The sequence below is a fragment of the Scyliorhinus torazame genome, chromosome 3 (assembly GCF_047496885.1).
Source record: "Scyliorhinus torazame isolate Kashiwa2021f chromosome 3, sScyTor2.1, whole genome shotgun sequence".
Taxonomy (NCBI): domain Eukaryota; kingdom Metazoa; phylum Chordata; class Chondrichthyes; order Carcharhiniformes; family Scyliorhinidae; genus Scyliorhinus; species Scyliorhinus torazame.
In genome coordinates this window covers 67,207,232-67,224,633 of record NC_092709.1, presented here as the reverse complement: position 1 = coordinate 67,224,633, position 17,402 = coordinate 67,207,232, and the positions used below count along the sequence as shown (strand labels likewise).

Sequence of the window (17,402 nt, the reverse complement as noted above, 5' to 3'; positions counted from 1 at the left end):
CTGCCCTGGAGAGAGCGTCAGCAATGATGAGGTCTTTGCCTGGGGTGTATACCAGCTGGAAGTCGTATCGCCGGAGCTTGAGAAGAATACGCTGGAGGCGAGGCGTCATGTCGTTCAAGTCTTTCTGTATTATGTTGACCAGCGGGCGATGGTCGGTCTCAATGATGAATTGAGGAAGTCCGCAGACATAATAGTGAAACTTAACACCGGTCAGAAGGCCCAGGCACTCCTTTTCTATCTGCGCGTAGCACTGCTCCGTGGGGGTCATCGCATGTGACGCATATGCAACGGAGGCGCATGATGAGGCCTCATCACGTTGAAGGAGCACTGCCCCAATGCCAGATTGACTGGCATTGGTCAAAATTTTGGTCTCCTTTGCTGGATCAAAGAAAGCTAAGACCGGGGCCGTGGTCAGTTTTGCCTTGAGTTCTCTCCATTCGCGCTCGTAGGCAGGTAGCCATTGGAAGTCTGTTGTCTTCCTGACCAGGTTCCTGAGAGCCGTGGTATGAGAGGCGAGGTTAGGGATTAACTTCCCTAAAAAATTGACCATGCCCAGAAATCAGAGGACCGCCTTCTTGTCCTCTGGTGTTTTCATAGCTGTGATGGCAGCTACCTTGTCCGCATCTGGCTGCACACTCAATTGGGAGACATGGTCCCCGAGGAATTTGAGTTCCGTCTGACCAAAAGAGCATTTGGTCCTGTTGAGACAGAGGCCATGCTCATGTATACGTCTGAATATGCGCTGGAGGCGACTAACCTGCTCCTGCGGGGTGGTGGACCAAATGATTATGTCATCGACATAGACGCGAACACCTTCAATACCTTCCATCATTTGTTCCATAATCCTATGGAACACTTCTGATGCAGAGATGATCCCAAACGGCATCCTGTTGCAACAATATCTGCCAAAGGGGGTGTTAAATGTGCAGAGTTTCCAGCTGGATTTGCCAGAATCCTTTTGAGGCGTCGAGTTTGGTAAAGAGCTTGGCGCGAGCCATCTCACATGTGAGCTCTTCGCGCTTGGGAATTGGATAGTGCTCTCTCATAATATTGATCCTTGGGATCAATGCAAATTCTCAATTCGCCGGAAGGCTTTTTTACACATACCATGGAACTGACCCAGTCGGTCGGTTCCGTGACTTTGGAAATCACTCCTTGGTTCTGGAGGTCCTGCAGCTGCTGCTTGAGGCGGTCCTTAAGGGGTGCTGGGACCCTGCCAGGTGCGTGCACCACAGGCGTGGCATTCGGTTTTAATGAAATCTTGTAGGTGTACGGGAGCGTGCCCATGCCCTCAAAGACGTTGTGGTACTGGTTGATAATGGATGCTGCCATAAATGCTGAGTGTTTGCAGCATCTTGGCCTGGATTCTCCGGACCCCCAGCTGCATGCTTCTCGGTGACGCACTGTTTGCTGGCAGTGGGATTCTCTACTCCCGCCGCTTGTCAATGGACTTTCCCGTTGAAATCACCCCAGACCTTCGGGAAACCTGCAGGCGAGGGTCTGCTGCCAGCGGGAACAGAGAATCCCAATGACTGGAGAATTCCGGCCCTTCTGTTTTTATTTCAGATTTCTAGCATATTAAATTTTATCCGCTACAGACAACATCTGTTTCACAAGAAGCAGCTCATTGGTCTCAAATTTTAAAATTATGGTTTTAGAAGTTTTACATTCTTCCACATTTAATACCCCTCTAGAGAGACTATTACTGATTTACTAACATACACATGCTTTGCTGTTAAGTGTATGCGATGCATCTGGAAATTCATTGAGCAAGTAGCAACTCTGATAGAATTGATGGCATTTTCTTGTTCCATAATTTATTGTGTTCTTATACTCATTGGTTGGAAAATAGTATTGCAAAAGTTTTTTTTCTGAAGAGTGAACAATTTTTTTTTTACTGCAGTAAGATTTCCCTTATCTCTCGCTCATACATAAGGTCTCAGTCCGGTTGAATAGATATACAAAGCACTGTTTATTTCTTTAAGAACTCATTTGGTACATTTGCACAAAATTAAATCGAAAAACCTTTCTGTGTCTATATTGAAATGCCCTTGAGACACTGAAAAGTGAAAGCAAAAACTTCAAAATAATAGTGACTCCAGATTTACAAATTATAAGTCATTTAAATAAAAAGCCTTTTTAAAAGTAATTTTCATGAATGCTACAATTCTTCTCTCTAATCAGTAAAACGGATCATTTTCTTAAGGGAATCCTTATCTGGGTTTAGCCCCTTACTTAGTTTTATTGGTCCTAATTCTCAGTTCTTCCTTGATTCATTCAGGAAAATGTCTGTCACTTAATAGGTGATTGGTTAATTAGACATTAATCAATTACTCCAAATTAATTATCTTTCCCATGACTCTTGTCCCACGTTCAAACTCCCTAGGTCACGTCTGGTCTCAGTTACGAGATTTATTCGAACTCGTTGAATGTACCCTCATATAGCCTACTTGCAGTACATTATTCGCAACATTTGAGACAGTCATCGACAGCATCCAAAAGTTTAGCCAATTTTAAAACTTACTCATATTTCTACAAATTCAATAATTTTCAAGAATCATTTTATTTTCCAGTATATTTTAGTTAACATTTTAAAGAACCCCCCTCTATACTTGTTGAATCCAACACTTAAGACTGTAGATTTTACTCATTATCCATGACCATCCGGCATCCCCATTCCATTTCCCATGTGGATTCCATGCATGCCAAACTGCATCCCATGAGCTCTAATGCATAATGGCTATTTTGTAAGCTAGAAATTATAAAGGAGCACATGTCTCTTAAGAAAGTGTCTCAACTTATTTTGACTTCTAGATTTTGCAATTTGATAAGACTGTATTAATTCCTGTTACAGCTTGAAATTTGACACTGTTGGGAAGTCTGTAACAACATTTATTTTTAAACATAGAGCATAAATACTGGTGAAGAAGCTGGCTTGTCAGATGAATCCTGGGTAGACAGCCTTAGTCCCCCGAAGAAAAGGCTTGTGTAAGTATTGTAGATTGCATTGCAAGTGATATAAAAGGCTGCTCATCCAATGGTGTTTGCAGCCCTTGAGATAAATTAAGCTCTGTGCTGTTTGTGTTGAGACTATGTACCAACATTCACTTTGTAAGCCTGTGCACTGGGGAAGCACATGGCTCACGGAGAGCTTGTACAAACTTCACAGAGCTTATTGTGGCTCCAATTTTCGTTCTAATCGGGGGCCTCCACAGAGCAAAGCCGGAGCATCTGAGCTCTAAACGTACACTGCCTTTTTCAAATGGGCATTCCAAGGGAAGGCCTGCATAAAAGTATCTGTATTGGCCATATTCTTTTCCAAATAATATAGTCCCGTCATTCATTGAAATATTTAGCTTAATTTGGACTCCAAATTGTCAAGCTCTCATCTCCTGATGTACAAATTGCATGATCACATCACAGCAACACACTGAAGAGGCACTAATATATTGAGCTGCATTGATGTGACATGGTCGTAGCTATTTTTTTAATCTCACATGCTTGTTTTAAAATCGGCTTCAAAACATTTATTTCCTGTGCTTTAAGAACACCTTCAGCTTTTAATACACATGCAAAAAATGTTTCCAACACTCAGCACATCAGGACAGCAAAAGTGGAGAGAGAAGATATAGCTGTTGATCTTTTGTCAGAACATGGCTTTACATGTTTTTTTCAACAATAGTAATGTCTTGCAAAATATCCAGGGCAGGATTCTCCGGTTTTCGACGCTGAAATCGCGTTCGGTGATCGGCCAGAGAATCAAAGTTTGCGACCAAATCGGGGGTGCCGCCGCGACGGCGTGGGGGCATAGCCTCATTCCAGCCCCCAGTCTTTATTCCCAGTGGAAAACTTCAGCCACCAGGAGTGCCTTTGCAAATTTGGCTGTATGCTAGGCATGAATATCTGACCATTAAAATGCATACTCAAATTGCCAATATGTGCTCCAGGTGGACAAGGCTCCTTGCCAGAAACGCCAACTCAAAATGACCTCCTCCATCAGAACATGGCTCTCATAAAGGATTCCTACGCAAAACGTTGGAAAAAAATTGGAGAAAATGTGGATCATGCAAAATGTTATATTTTTATCATATTGATTCTTGCTTTTCCCCCTTTGCTTTAGAGGATCATTCCTTGCAGTGATTGCAGGGTTATTATACGGTTCCAGCTTTGTGCCAGTGATTTATATCAAGAACCATGCCCTGAAGAATGAAACTAAATATAAAGATGCGAGCCAGTTTGGTAAGAATGTAATTGGGTGTTTTTATTTGCCGTATTGTATCAAAATCCATACTTATTTTTGGGAGAGCCTGCTTTATCCAGCTCGGCATGGCTATGATGGTACCTGCTGTACTCCTCTATCCTCCTATTACATACACTGTCCTTTTCATTTATCTGAATACCCTCTCAAACTAGGCTTTTAACATCTATTCTTCTCTCTTCACTTTGAACTCACTTCTTGTTTAGTTCTAACACCTATTTCTATATAGAAGCATTGAAAATAGGAGCAGGAGGAGGCCATTTGGCCCTTTGAGCTTGATCTGCCATTCATTATGATCATGCCTGATCATCCAACTAAATAGCCTAATCCCTAGACTGTGACTCCTAGTTCTAGCTACCCCCACCATTAGGAACATCCTTCTTGCATATATCCTGCCTTGTCCTGTTACAATTTTATTAGATTTCTACAAACCCCCCCCCCCCCCCCCCCCATACTGCTGAACTCCAGCGAATACAATTCCAATCAACTCAATTTCTCCTCATGCGCCAGTCCCACCATCCTAAGAATCAGTCTGGTTAACCTTTGCTGTGCTCCCTCTATAGCAAGAACATCCTTCCTCAGATAAGGAGACCAACATTGCACACAATATTCCAGGTGTGGCCTCACGAAGGCCCTGTATAATTGCAGCAAGATATCCCTTTCCTGTACTCAAATGCTCTTGCTATGAAGGCCAGCATAGCATTTGCCTTCTTTACCGCCTGCTGCACCTGCATGCTTTTACCTTCAGTGACTGGTGTACGAGGACACCCAGGTCTCATTGCACATTCCCCTTTCCTAATTTACGGAGTCTATCTTCTCATTTTTGCTATCAAAGTGAATAACCTATCATTTATCCAAATTATAATTCATCTTCCATTCATTTTCCCACTCACTCAACTTATCCAAATCACACTGAAGAATCTCTGCATTCTCCTCACAGCTTGCCCTCCCACCCAACTTGGTGTCATCTGCAAATTTCGAGACATTACATTTTGTTCCCTCAACTAAATCATTAATATATATTGTGAATAGCTGGGGTCCCAGTGCTAATCCCTATAGTACCCCACTAGTTACTACCTGCCAATTTGAAAAACACCTGTTAATTCCTAGTCTTTGTTTCCTGTCTGCCAACCAGTTTTCTGTCCATCTCAATACAGTACCCCTAATCACATGCGCATTAATTTTACACGCTAATCTTTTATGCGGACTTCTGAAAGTCCAAATACACCACATCCACTGTCTCACCCTCATCAACTCTACTAGTTACATCCTTGAAGAATTCCAGTAGACTTGTCAAGCATGATTTCCCCTTCATAAATCCATGCTGATTCTGTCCGATCCTGCCACTGTTTTCTAAGTTCTCTGCGAAAATCTTTGATAATGGATTATTATCATACCATTGTTTTTCTCAAGTCACTTAGCTAAACACTTGTTTTCCTACTGTTAAGCTAATGCACATATCAAAAACACCCATTCAGACAGCTCCACTCATCAATTCCCCTTTTATCTAATTTCTTTATTTTATCCCAATGTCATTTTTAATCTTGATTTTACACAATTCTTGAATCTTCCTGTAACACTCGTATCTAAACAACAGCCCTTGCTTTTTAAGGATATTAAATGATTCTGAGTCAAATTAAGTTCCTTGAACATCTCACGTTGATCATCTGTCTTTTTACCTGCTGACAGATATGCCCGGTTTACTGTGAACAGACCCTGTCTCATCCCACTGAAGCCAGCCATCCCTAAATCTAGAATCTTAATAGCTGTTACAAGTTTCTCTCTTTCAAACAGAAGTTTGAATTTCTTCATATTATGATCACTATTGGATATATGTTCACACATCATTAGGCTGTTAACTAAATCTGACTCATTCATTCTTAGACATGATTTGGCTTGCCCCTTTTATGGTTCTGGAACATTGCTGCAAAAAACTACCTTGGATGTGCTTAAGAAATTCCCTACCTTTTTGACCAGTGCTATGTGAAAGTTAAACTTCTTTTAAAAACTACTCTGCCTTGCTACATGCTTGTCTAATCTCTGCATTTATACATTCAGCTTGTGAACGAATCCCACTGCAGTCTTAAATTATTTTGTATTTCCTAATTCTACCCATAATGTTTCCGCTGCCTGTTTACCTCTCGTTATATTATCTCATATTATGACTGATGTGATTTTATCCTTAATCACTAATGCTGCTCCTTCCCCTCTACCATTTTCCCTCTCTTTCTGGTAGATTTGGTTTCTTAGTTCCTAGTCCTGACCAACTTGCAGTTAGGGATACAAGGCCCACATAATTTGAATGTATTTAAAGAAACACCCAGGTACCTCTGCCCCGACACAGTCTTTAGAGTTGTACCCCTTATTTTATCTTGTCTCTCCATGTTCTTGCAACCAAAATGAACCATCACACACTTCTCTGTATTGACCTTTATCTGGCAGCTATCTGCCCACTCCACCAACTTGTCTATGTCCTTTTGCAATTCGACACTGCCCTCCTCACGGTTTACAATGCTTCAAGTTTTGTATAATCCACAAACTTTGAAATTGTCCTCTGCACACCAAAATCTAGACCATTAATATATATCAGGAAAAGCAAGGGTCCTGAACCGACCCCTAAGATACTCCCCTATAAACATTCTCCAGCCTGAAAAATAACCATCACTCGCTGTTTCCTATTACTCAGCCAAGTCTGCATGCACATTCTTACGATCTCTCTTATTCCATGAGCATAGGTTTTCTCACAAGTCTGTGATGTGGCACTGTATCAAATGTCTTTGGAATTCCGTGTCGACCACATCAACAGCATTGCCCTCATCAACCCTCCCCGTGACCTCTTCAAATAAATTCCAGCAAATTAGTTAAATATGTTTTTCCCTTAAGAAATCCATGCTGGCTGTTCCTAGTCAACCCACATTTTGCCATGTGATTATTAAATCTATCCCGACTAATTGTTTCCAGAAGCTAGTCCACCCCCAGAATTAAACTGACAGGTCTGTAATTACTGGGCCTATCCGACAGCCGTTTCTCAACAAGGGCATAATGTTTGCAGTTCTCTGGTTCTCTCGCACCTCCCCTGAGTCGAGGGAAGACTGAAAGCTTATGGATGGTGCACTGCACTCTCGCTTCCTTCAATATCCTTGGATGCAGCTCAGTCGGTCCTGGCGTCTTGTCAACTTTAAGTACTGACAGTTTATCCAATATCTCCCCCTTGTCAACTTTGTATCTTTTTAGTAATGGAGTTTCCTCCTCTGTCACTATGGCCTGGGTAGCATCTGCTTCCTTGGTAAAGACAGATGCAAAGTATTCATTTAACACCTCAGACATGCCCCCTACCGCCATGTGTAAATTCCCTTTTCGATTCCTAATTGTCCCTATTCCTCCTTTTACCACCCGTTTACTATTTATCGGTCTATAGAAGACTTTAGGATTCCCCTTTATGCTATGCTGACTGCCGGTATTTCTCATAATTCCTCTTCAGTTCGCACATTTGTCTTCTCACCTTCCCTCTGAACCTCCACCTGGTTCTCAATTGGATTTTCTACCTAATACCTGTTTTAAACACATTTGTTCTTTATTTTAATTTCTTTCTCCCTTTTTCATCCAGGAAGCTCTGGATGTGTCTGCCCCACCTTTCCCTTTTGAGGGGATATACCTTGATTGTGCCCAAACTATTTCTGTTTTGAAGGTAGCCCATTGTTTAGCTACAGTTTTTGCTGCTGAACTTTGGTTTCGGTCGACCCGGCCCAGCTTCGTTCTTGTCACCATTGAAGTCGGCTCTCCCCCAGTTAATTATTCCTACTCTGGATTTACAATTGTCCTTTTCTTTTTCTTTAGAAAATATTTTATTGAAGCATTTGTAATTTTACAATTGTCCTTTTCTACCATCGTCCTGAACCTTGTAATAAAATGATAACTACCTCCTAAATATTCCCCCACTGACACTTCATCTACCTGGCCTACCTCATTTCCAAGAACCAGGTCCAGCATATCCTCCTTTCTTGTTGGACTGGACACATAGAACCATATAATTCCTACAGTGCAGAAGGAGGCCATTCGGCCCATCATGCCTGCATTTACCCTCTGAAAGAGCACCTTACCTCGGGTCATTCCCCTGCCTATCCCTGTAACCTATCCTAATCTGCACATCTTTGGACATTAAGGGGCAATTTCAGCATGGCCAATCCACCTAACCTGCACATCTTTGGACTGTGGATGGAAACCGGAGTACCGGAAACCCACACAGGCACAGGGAAAAAGAGCAAACACCACACAGTCACCTAAGGCCAGAATTAAACCCAGGTCCCTGGCGTCGTGAGGCAGCAATGCTAACCACCGTGTCACTGTGGAAGATGTTTTCACTGATCTCCCAACGGAGTTACGGAATGAGGCAGGCAGAGCCCCAGAGAATTTTAGATAATTATTTAAATAATTTTCTGCCTTTTGATCAAAGTGTCTTTTTCAATTCAGATTCTACGGTACACTGAAACAGACTAGTGGATATGCTTGTCTTTCTTTCTGTTGCAAACAAAATTCAAACTTAATTTCATTAAAAAGTCACTTACTTTTCGGTTTGAAGGCCAATATTAATTCTAATGCATTTTAAATTAATACACTCATACACTCGCAATAGACATCCAAGTGTCACCAATATTGTGATTGAACTATGTATCATAATTTTCTTAACTTGATAATAAGGATTTTTGTAAAAATATGTTTTTTCCCAGATCTGGACTACGTATTTGCACATTTTAGTGGTATATTTCTGACGAGTACAATCTACTTTGTGATATATTGTGCAATAATGAAGAACAAGCCAAAGGTTTACCCAAAGGTATTGCTGCCAGGTACGAATTTGGATGTCGAAACAAAGTATTTTAATTTTTTTTAAATGTAAAATATTTTGTTTGTTAATAATACATTTTAAAAATCTACAGCGCAACCTCTTGTCCTTGAGACATGTTATTTAGCTAAAGAGGTGATAAAACGCAACAACTTGTATTCGCAAAGTCCTTTTAACCTACTGAAACTTCCCAAGGAGAATTATAAAACAAAATATGACACCAAGCCATGCAAGGCAATATTAGGTCAGACAATCAAGAACTTGGTCAAAGAAGTAAGTGTTTAATCAGTGTCTTAAGAAGGAAAGCGAAGAAGAGAGGAATAGGGAGGGAGCTCCAGAGCTTAGTGTGTAAACAACTGAAGACATGACTGCCAGTGATGCCATAATTAGATGACCACATATCTTGGAGGGTCATGGTGCTGGTGGAGATTCGAGGTAGGGAGGGGTAAGGCCATGGATGGATTTGGAAACAAGGATGAGAATTTTAAAATCAAGGCATTGCTTGACTGTGAGCCAATGTAGGTCAACAAGCCCAACGCTGATAAGGGAACAGAACTGGTGCAACTTAAGACACTGGCAGCAAAGTTCTAGAACTAGAATTGTGGAACTAGAATTTACAATGCTGAAGGAGGCCATCGAGTCTGCACCGGCCCTTGGAAAGAACCTACCGAAGCCCACACCGCCACCCTATCCACATATCCTCATAACCCAGTAACCCCACTCAACCTTTCTGGACACAAAGGGAAATTTAGCATGGCCAATCCATCTAACCTGCACATCTTTGGACTGTGGGAGGAAACCGGAGCACCTGGAGGAAACCCACCCAGACACGGGGAGAATGTGCAGGCTCCGCATAGTGCCCCAAGCCGGGAATCGAACCTGGATAGCCTCGAGATTACAGATGGTAGAATGTGGGAGGCCAGCTGATATGTTTTGGAATAGTAAAGTCTAGAGGTAGCAACAGCATGAATGAGGGGTTCGCAGTTGGTGAGCTGAAGTTGGCAGTGTTACAGAAGTGGAAATAGACCGTCTCAGTGATGACACGAACATGTGGATGGAAGCTAATCTTGGGATCAAATGGATAGAGTGCTTCAGTCTCAGACTATTGCCAGGGAGAGCGATAGAGTAAATAGCTAAGGAATGGAGTTTCGACTGGGCCCTGAAAACAATGGCTTCAGTTTTCCAAATATTTAATTAGAGGAAATTTCTGCTTATCCAACACTGGATGTCGGATAAACAGGCCGATAATTTAGCAACAGTGGAGAAATCAAGAGAGCTGGTGGTGAGGTAGAGCTGTGTCTCACAGAGTGCATGTGAAAACTAACTCTTTGCTTTTCGATGATATTGCCAAGGGGTGTCATGTAGATGCAAAGTCGGAGGGAGTCAAGGATGATAGATCTTTCAGGGATACCAGAGAAAACGTTGTGGGATTGGGAAGACAAGCCATTGCCAGTGATACTCCGGCTCCAATTAGATAGATAAGAATGGAACCAGTTGAGACCAGTCTCACCCAACTGGTGGAGAGACGGTCGGCCGTGTCAAAGGTTGGAAATGGGATGGTAGTTTGCAAGGACAATAGGGTCAAAGAGTGGGTGATGGTATACGTAAAAGGCAAAGGGTCAACACCCAAAGAACAAGAACCATCAACAATATTGCCTAAAAAAAACAACAACAAAAATTGCCTAACATGGAGACCAGGATGGGAAGTTGAGTGGTCAGCGATTTCATGGGAATAGTGCCGAGGGAGCAAGAGATCAGTCTCATGGGCAAGATAAGCTCAAAGAGGGCACAATGGGAGATAAGGGAGAGACTAGAGAAAGATGCAAGTTCAGGTCTAGGGGCAGGGATGGCTTTAGCGGACACATAACCCAGTGAACTACTGGAAGGGAGGGATGCGGCAGAGGCAACTGCCCAAATTATCTCTATTTTAGTGCCAAAGAAATCCATGGGCTCCTAACACTTATAGCTGGTGGTGTGAGGATGGATATAATGATTATTGTTCATATCCTGATACCAACATTCTCCTTTATCAAAATCAAACTCACTGAAATATTTAATACAAAAAACCAAAGTTACAATAAACTTCTTCTACAGCAATAATAAGATACAAGCCTGAGCGATTCCTTGAAATATTAATGAGCTACCGTATATAAAACAATAACACAAAAATAACAACTAAAACATTTGGATTTGGATATTGTTTACTGTCACGTGTACCAAGGTACAGTGAAAAATATTTTTCTGCGAGAAGCTCAACAGATCATTAAGTACATGAAAGGAAAAGGCAATAAATGAAAATACATAATAGGGCAACAATGGGCGGGATTCTTCAGAAACCGGCGGGGCGGGCAAATCCGGCGTGAAGGAGTGGCGTGAACCACTCCGGCGTCGGGCCACCCCGGCCAGCACGGGAGGGGTTTGGTGCCACGCCAACCGGCGTCGAAGAGCCTCCACCGGCCGGCGCGAGTTGGCGCATGCGCGGGAACTCCAGCGTGTACTGGCCTCATCCCAGCGCATGCGCAGGGGGGGTTCATCTCCGTGCCGGCCATCGCGGCCCGGTACACCAGCCGGCGCAGAAGAATAGAGTGCCCCCAGGGCACAGGCCCGCCCGTGGATCAGTGGGCTCCGATCGCGGGCGAGGCCACCATGTGGATACCCCCCAGGGCCAGATCTCCCGCGCCCCCCTAAGGACCCCGGAGGCCGCCCGCGGAGCCAGGTCCCGCCGGCAAATACCTGTCGTAACGCACCGGCGGGACCCGCCGAAAACGGGCGGCCACTCGGCCCATCGCGGGCCGGAGAATTGCCGGGGGGTGGCGCTGCCAGCGGCCGCCGACCGGCGTGGCGCGATTCCCGCCCCCGCCAAATCCCCGGTGCCGGAGAATTTGGCAGCCAGCAGGGGCGGGATTCACACCGCTCCCGGTGATTCTCTGACCCGGCGGGGGGTCGGAGAATCCCGCCCAATGTAACTACATAACACCGGCGTCGGGTGAAGCATACAGGGGTGTAGTGTTAATGAGGTCAGTCCATAAGAGGGCCGTTTAAGAGTCTGGTAACAGCGGGGAAGAAGCTGTTTTTGAGTCTGTTTGTGCCTGTTCTCAGAGTTTTGTACCTCCTGCCGTTCTCCTGCACATTGCAACCCAAATTTATGAATTTAGGTATGCGTAATGCATAAGAAAATAAAAAAAACTCTCTTTGTCTTCCCTTCATGGCTGTCTTGTACATTTGCCCCACTTAGTTTTCATATGAGGTTCTGTCCCAGTGGCTGCAGATGTGGATGGTAGCAGACCTGCAATTGAAGGAACTTTAGATGGCCTTGGAAGTCAACTTTCACCTGTCCTTAGCCAAGAAAGCCTGGCTTCAGACTGCACCATCTCAGCTTGGCAGCAGCACTTTGGGCAGACTGGCTGACTGGCCATTCAAGGGCTCTGTTGGAGTGGCAAGGGTGGGAGAATGCATGCAGTCATCCTGAGAGGGCACAGTACTGCTATTCTGCCAGGCATTCCAGTGCACAAAACATCTGGTTTCACATACTCCTCACCCTTCTTCTGTAGCCAAGCCCATAATAGTCCTCACTTGACTCCTATGCAGCTGAACTAATGTACAACCTCTCCCTTGGGTGAGCTGGCACCTTCGCTACTGCAGAGTTGTGTTTCATGTTTCATTATTTGCGATTCTTGTTTTATTATGTTTTATTTTTGCTTGGTGTCAGTCGTTGCGACTAAGATTGAGTGGCAGTCTCTCTTCATATTCATTATTGTCTTCCTCTTCCTCGTCTAATTGGGAACACTCCAGTTTATGAGCATCTTTTTTTAATATATTATTTCACGGGATGTGGGCATCACTGGCTAGGCCAGCATTTGGTGCCCATCCCTAATTTTCCTTGAGAAAGGGCAGTCCATGTGGTATAGGTGCATCCACGATGCAGCTAGGGAGAAACTTGCAACATTTTGACCCAGCGATGGCGAAGAAACAACAATCTGGTTCCAAGTCAGGATGGTGTGGCTTGGAGGGGAACTTGCAGGTGGCGGTGTTTCCATACACCTGCTGCCCTTGTTCTTCTAGGTGGTAGACATCGGGGGGTTAGAATCTGCTGTTAAAGGAGCCTTGTAGAGTTGCTGCAGTGCATCTTGTAGATAGTACAAACTGTTGCCACTGAGGCAGCTGAAAATGGTTGGACCTAACACACTACCCTGACAAACTCATGCAGCGATGTCACAGGACTAAGATGATTGATTTTCAGCAACCCCAACCATCTTGTTCTGTGCTAGGTATGACTCCAGTCAGTGGAGTGTTTTTTCCCTGATTCCCATTTTCTCCAATTTTGCTAGGGGTTCCCTGAAGCCACATTCGGTCAAATCCTGCCTGATGTCAAAGGCAGTCAGTCACTCTTACCTCCTAAGTATAGCTCTTTTGTCCATGTTTGAACTGTATCTGTAATGAATTCAAGAGCTGAGTTCATGGCAGAATCCTAACTGAGCGTCACTGAGCAGGTTATTGCTGAGTAAGTGCCACTTGATAGCACTGTCAACAACATCTTCCATTACTTTGCTGATGATCATGAGAAGACTGATGGGGCACTAATTTTCCTGGTTGGATTTGACCTTTTTGTAGATAGGACATACCTGGGCTGTTTTCCACATTGTCGAGTAGATGCCAGTGTTGTAGCTGGACTGAATAATAATAATAATCTTTATTGTCACAAGTCGGCTTACATTAACACTGCAATGAAGTTACTGTGAAAAGCCCCTAGTCGCGACATTCCGGCGCCTGTTCGGGTACACAGAGGGAGAGTTCAGAATGTCCAAATTACCTAACAGCACGTCTTTCGGGACTTGTGGGAGGAAACCGGAGCACCCGAGGAAACCCACGCAGTTCTCGAGCACCAATCTTCAGCACTACTGCTGGAATGTTATTCAGGCCCATAGCCTTTTGCCTTCAGCCGTTTTCGATATCACATCGAGTGAATTTAATTGGCTGAAGACTGGCATCTGTGATGTTTGGGACTTCAGGAGGAGGCCAAGATGGATCATCCACTTGGCACTTTTGGCTGAAAATTGTTGCAAATGATTCATAATGTGCTGTGCTTCCCCCTTCATTGAAGATGGGAATATTTGTGGAGTTTCTTCCTCCTATTAGATGTTCATTTGTCCGTCACCATTCATGACAGGAGATGGCAAGACTGAAGAGCTTAGATCTGATCCATTGGTTCTGGAATCGCTTTGTTCTGTCCATCAATTGCTGCTATCACTGTTTGTGATGCAAGTCGTCCTATGCTGTAGCTTCACCAGGTTGACACCTCATTTTTGGGTATGCCTGGTTCTGCTCCTGCCATGCCCTCCTGCATTGTTCAATTAATCATGGTTGATTACCTAGCTTGATGGTAGTGGTGGAGTGGGGATATGCTGAGCCATGAGGTTACAGATTGTGGCTAAGTACAATTCGGCTGTTGCTGATGGCCCACAACGCATCATGGATACTCAACTCAAAAGTTGCATTGTTTGTGGTGTTCCAAAATTCCCTAGATTCTGGAAAGGTCCCACAGATTAGAAAATCTCAAATGTAATACTTCTATTCAAAAAAGGAGAAAGACAGAAAGCAGGAAACTAGGCTAGTTAGCCTAACATCTGTCAGCGAGAAAATGCTAGAATCCATTATTATTAAGGTTATTGCAGAACATTTAAAAAATCATGATACAATTAGGCAGAGTGAATATAGTTTTGTGAAAGGTAAAATGTGTTTGACTAGTTTATTAGAGTTCCTTGAGGAAGTGACAAGCGAGGTTGATAAAAGGGCTGTTGGGCACTTGGATTTCCAAAAGGCATTTGATAAGGTTCCGTGTCAAAGGTTACTGCACTAAGAAAAAGTTAATTCTATATTAGCATGGTTAGAGGATTGGTTAGCTAACAGGAAGCAGAAATTAATGATAAATAGGTTATTTTCTGGTTGGCAAGCTATAATAGTAGAATGCACCACAGAGATCAATACAGCGGGCTCAACTATCTGTGATCTATATCAATGATATAGATGAAGGGAATGAATGGATGGTCACTAAATTTGCCGATGGCACAAAGATTGGTTGGGAAATAGGTTGTCAAGAAGGAAAAGAGTCCACAAAGGGATTTAGACAGGTTAACTGAGTGGTCAAACATTTGGTAGACGGGGATGTAGAAAATGCGAACTTATCCACTTTGACAAAAAGAATGAAAGAAAAGTGGGCGGGATTCTCTGTTTGGAAGACTATGGGCTGGATTAACCGTTTCTGAGACTAAGCGTTGACACCTGCACAGGATTTGTGGAGTTTTACGATGAAAAAATCGGCGCCAAAGTCTCACCGATCCTGCAACTGGTGAGGGGCTAGCAGCCACGCCGAGTAAAACTCCCAGCTCCCACGACAAAAACGGCTGGAGAATGGCCGGGTTCGTGGCCGCGCATGCACACAGGGACAACCTACAGTGGGCATGCCATAAAACACAACGCCGGCCATGCGCGGACCCGACCTGCCATATATTGCCCCCTGGCCAGTCCCCCCAGCCCTCACGGAAGCCCCCCCCCCCGGCCAGCAGCACTGTTCCCGGCCGACTGTGGCGGCGCTGAACAGAGACCGCAGTTGCCACGCCGGTTCCGAACTGCTGAGACCATAGGTGAACCGCGCCGTCGGGGACTCGGCCCATCGGCGGAGGTGGATCGCAGAGGCCCTGGAGAATAGAGGGTCAATCCCGCTAATGATATGCCAACAATGCTTAAATGCCGCGTGGAGAGCAACGCATTTACACCATTTTCGGGGTGCCAGAGGATCCTGATGTGGCATCAAACCAGCGTCTACCGCGATTTTGGCGTCAGAGGCTATTCTCCGCCCCATCACGTTTTGTAATTTTGACGTTGGCCGACAGTGAATCTTGCCCAATGTTCTTCCGCCGGAGGAGAATTGCAACCAATTTATGCTCCCCTGGGAACGCAAATGGGGAAGCAATCCATAACCCTTGCCATGCAAATTGATGCATGGCAAGGAATACAAGGGTGTCCCAAGGGAATCCCACTATTGGGCCGCCATTTCGAGCGAGTTGCCCAGTAGCAAAGTCCCACGGACGCCGACCCCCTCCCCACCCCACCCCGCGAACTGCAAAGCAGCCCCCCATCCCTGGATTGCCTGGGTGTACCTCCAAGTACAGGGATGACCCAGCCTGCACCCACCCCCCGAAGACTCCCTAACTCGGGCGACTCCTACCTCAGGAACCCCCTGAATAGGGAGACCCCCCCAGGGGCCCCCTAAATGGAGAGACTTCCCCATCTCCCAGGACTCCCTAACTGAAGTAAACCCTCCAAAGAGAGAACCCTTAGCTAGAGGGACCCCCGCAGAGACCCGCTAACTAAGGAAACCTCCCCTCCCTTATAGGGACCCCCTGTGTCTCTAAACTAAATACAAGTTAAAAATGATTAATGTTTGACATCCCTGTCATCTAAAATCATCATTAAGCAATGGTATCATTGACATGTCATAGTTTGAATTAAACCATTTGTCACACTTGCATCGGACATTTAGCATAGAAACAGAACCAACCAGTTCATGCTGGTGTTTATGTTATACTCAAGCCTCCTCTCACCTTCCTGCGTGTAAGTCTACTATTGTAGCCATCTGTTCCCTTCTCCCTCATATTTATCTAGCTTCCCCTTAAATGCATCTACACTGTTCTCTTCAACCACTCGGTGTGGTAACGAAATTCAAATTCTCCTCATTCTTTGGTTAGAGAAGTTTCTTCTGAACTGCCTATTAGATTTCTTAGTGACTGCCTTATAGTGATGGCCTCTGGTTTTGCTCATCCCCACATGAGGAAACATTCTTTCTGTGCACTCTTATCAAAATCTATTGTAATTTTAGGTTTCCTCACAGTTTTATTTCAACTGAAATGACACCGAGCCAGTTCTTTGTTTCCCTGGTACATCACCCTGGTACATCTTCTCTGCGCTCTCTTCAGTGCTTCTGTATCCTTCACTTCAAATCTTTTCATTATAGGGTTATTTAAACCGCATCTTCTTCTGCACGTGTGGTCCCACTGTCTCTGAAAACTAATACCTGCAAGGAAATCGAGAACTTGTATTTATATAGTACATTTCACAACCTCAGAATATCCCTTTGAAGGGGATTTGCTGTTGGGGCTCTTTCTGGACTTCTCTTTGTTAGGCCCAGCTGAAGACATTGAGCAACCTTAGAACAGGTATGATTTTTTATTGAATCTTAAGAAGGCTCAAACAATGATTGGAAGGAGAGGTAATTAATGTCAGTGGAAATTGATTGCCCCGTAG

At 44.3% G+C, this 17,402-nt stretch overlaps 1 protein-coding gene across 4 annotated transcripts in view; it reads left to right on the top strand.

The window, feature by feature from the left end:
- The window catches only part of tmem144a (transmembrane protein 144a), a 123,692-nt gene that overhangs the window by 86,648 nt on the left and 19,642 nt on the right, over positions 1-17,402 (top strand). For 3 of the 4 annotated variants that reach the window (XM_072495787.1, XM_072495785.1, XM_072495786.1), the window contains 3 exons: positions 2,909-2,988; positions 4,121-4,239; positions 8,986-9,105. In XM_072495787.1, the coding sequence (XP_072351888.1) occupies positions 2,909-2,988; positions 4,121-4,239; positions 8,986-9,105 (319 nt within the window). Of the gene's footprint in view, positions 1-2,908; positions 2,989-4,120; positions 4,240-8,985; positions 9,106-17,112; positions 17,315-17,402 lie in introns of all 4 variants that reach the window. The other variant, XR_011940119.1, reaches the window with a different exon arrangement.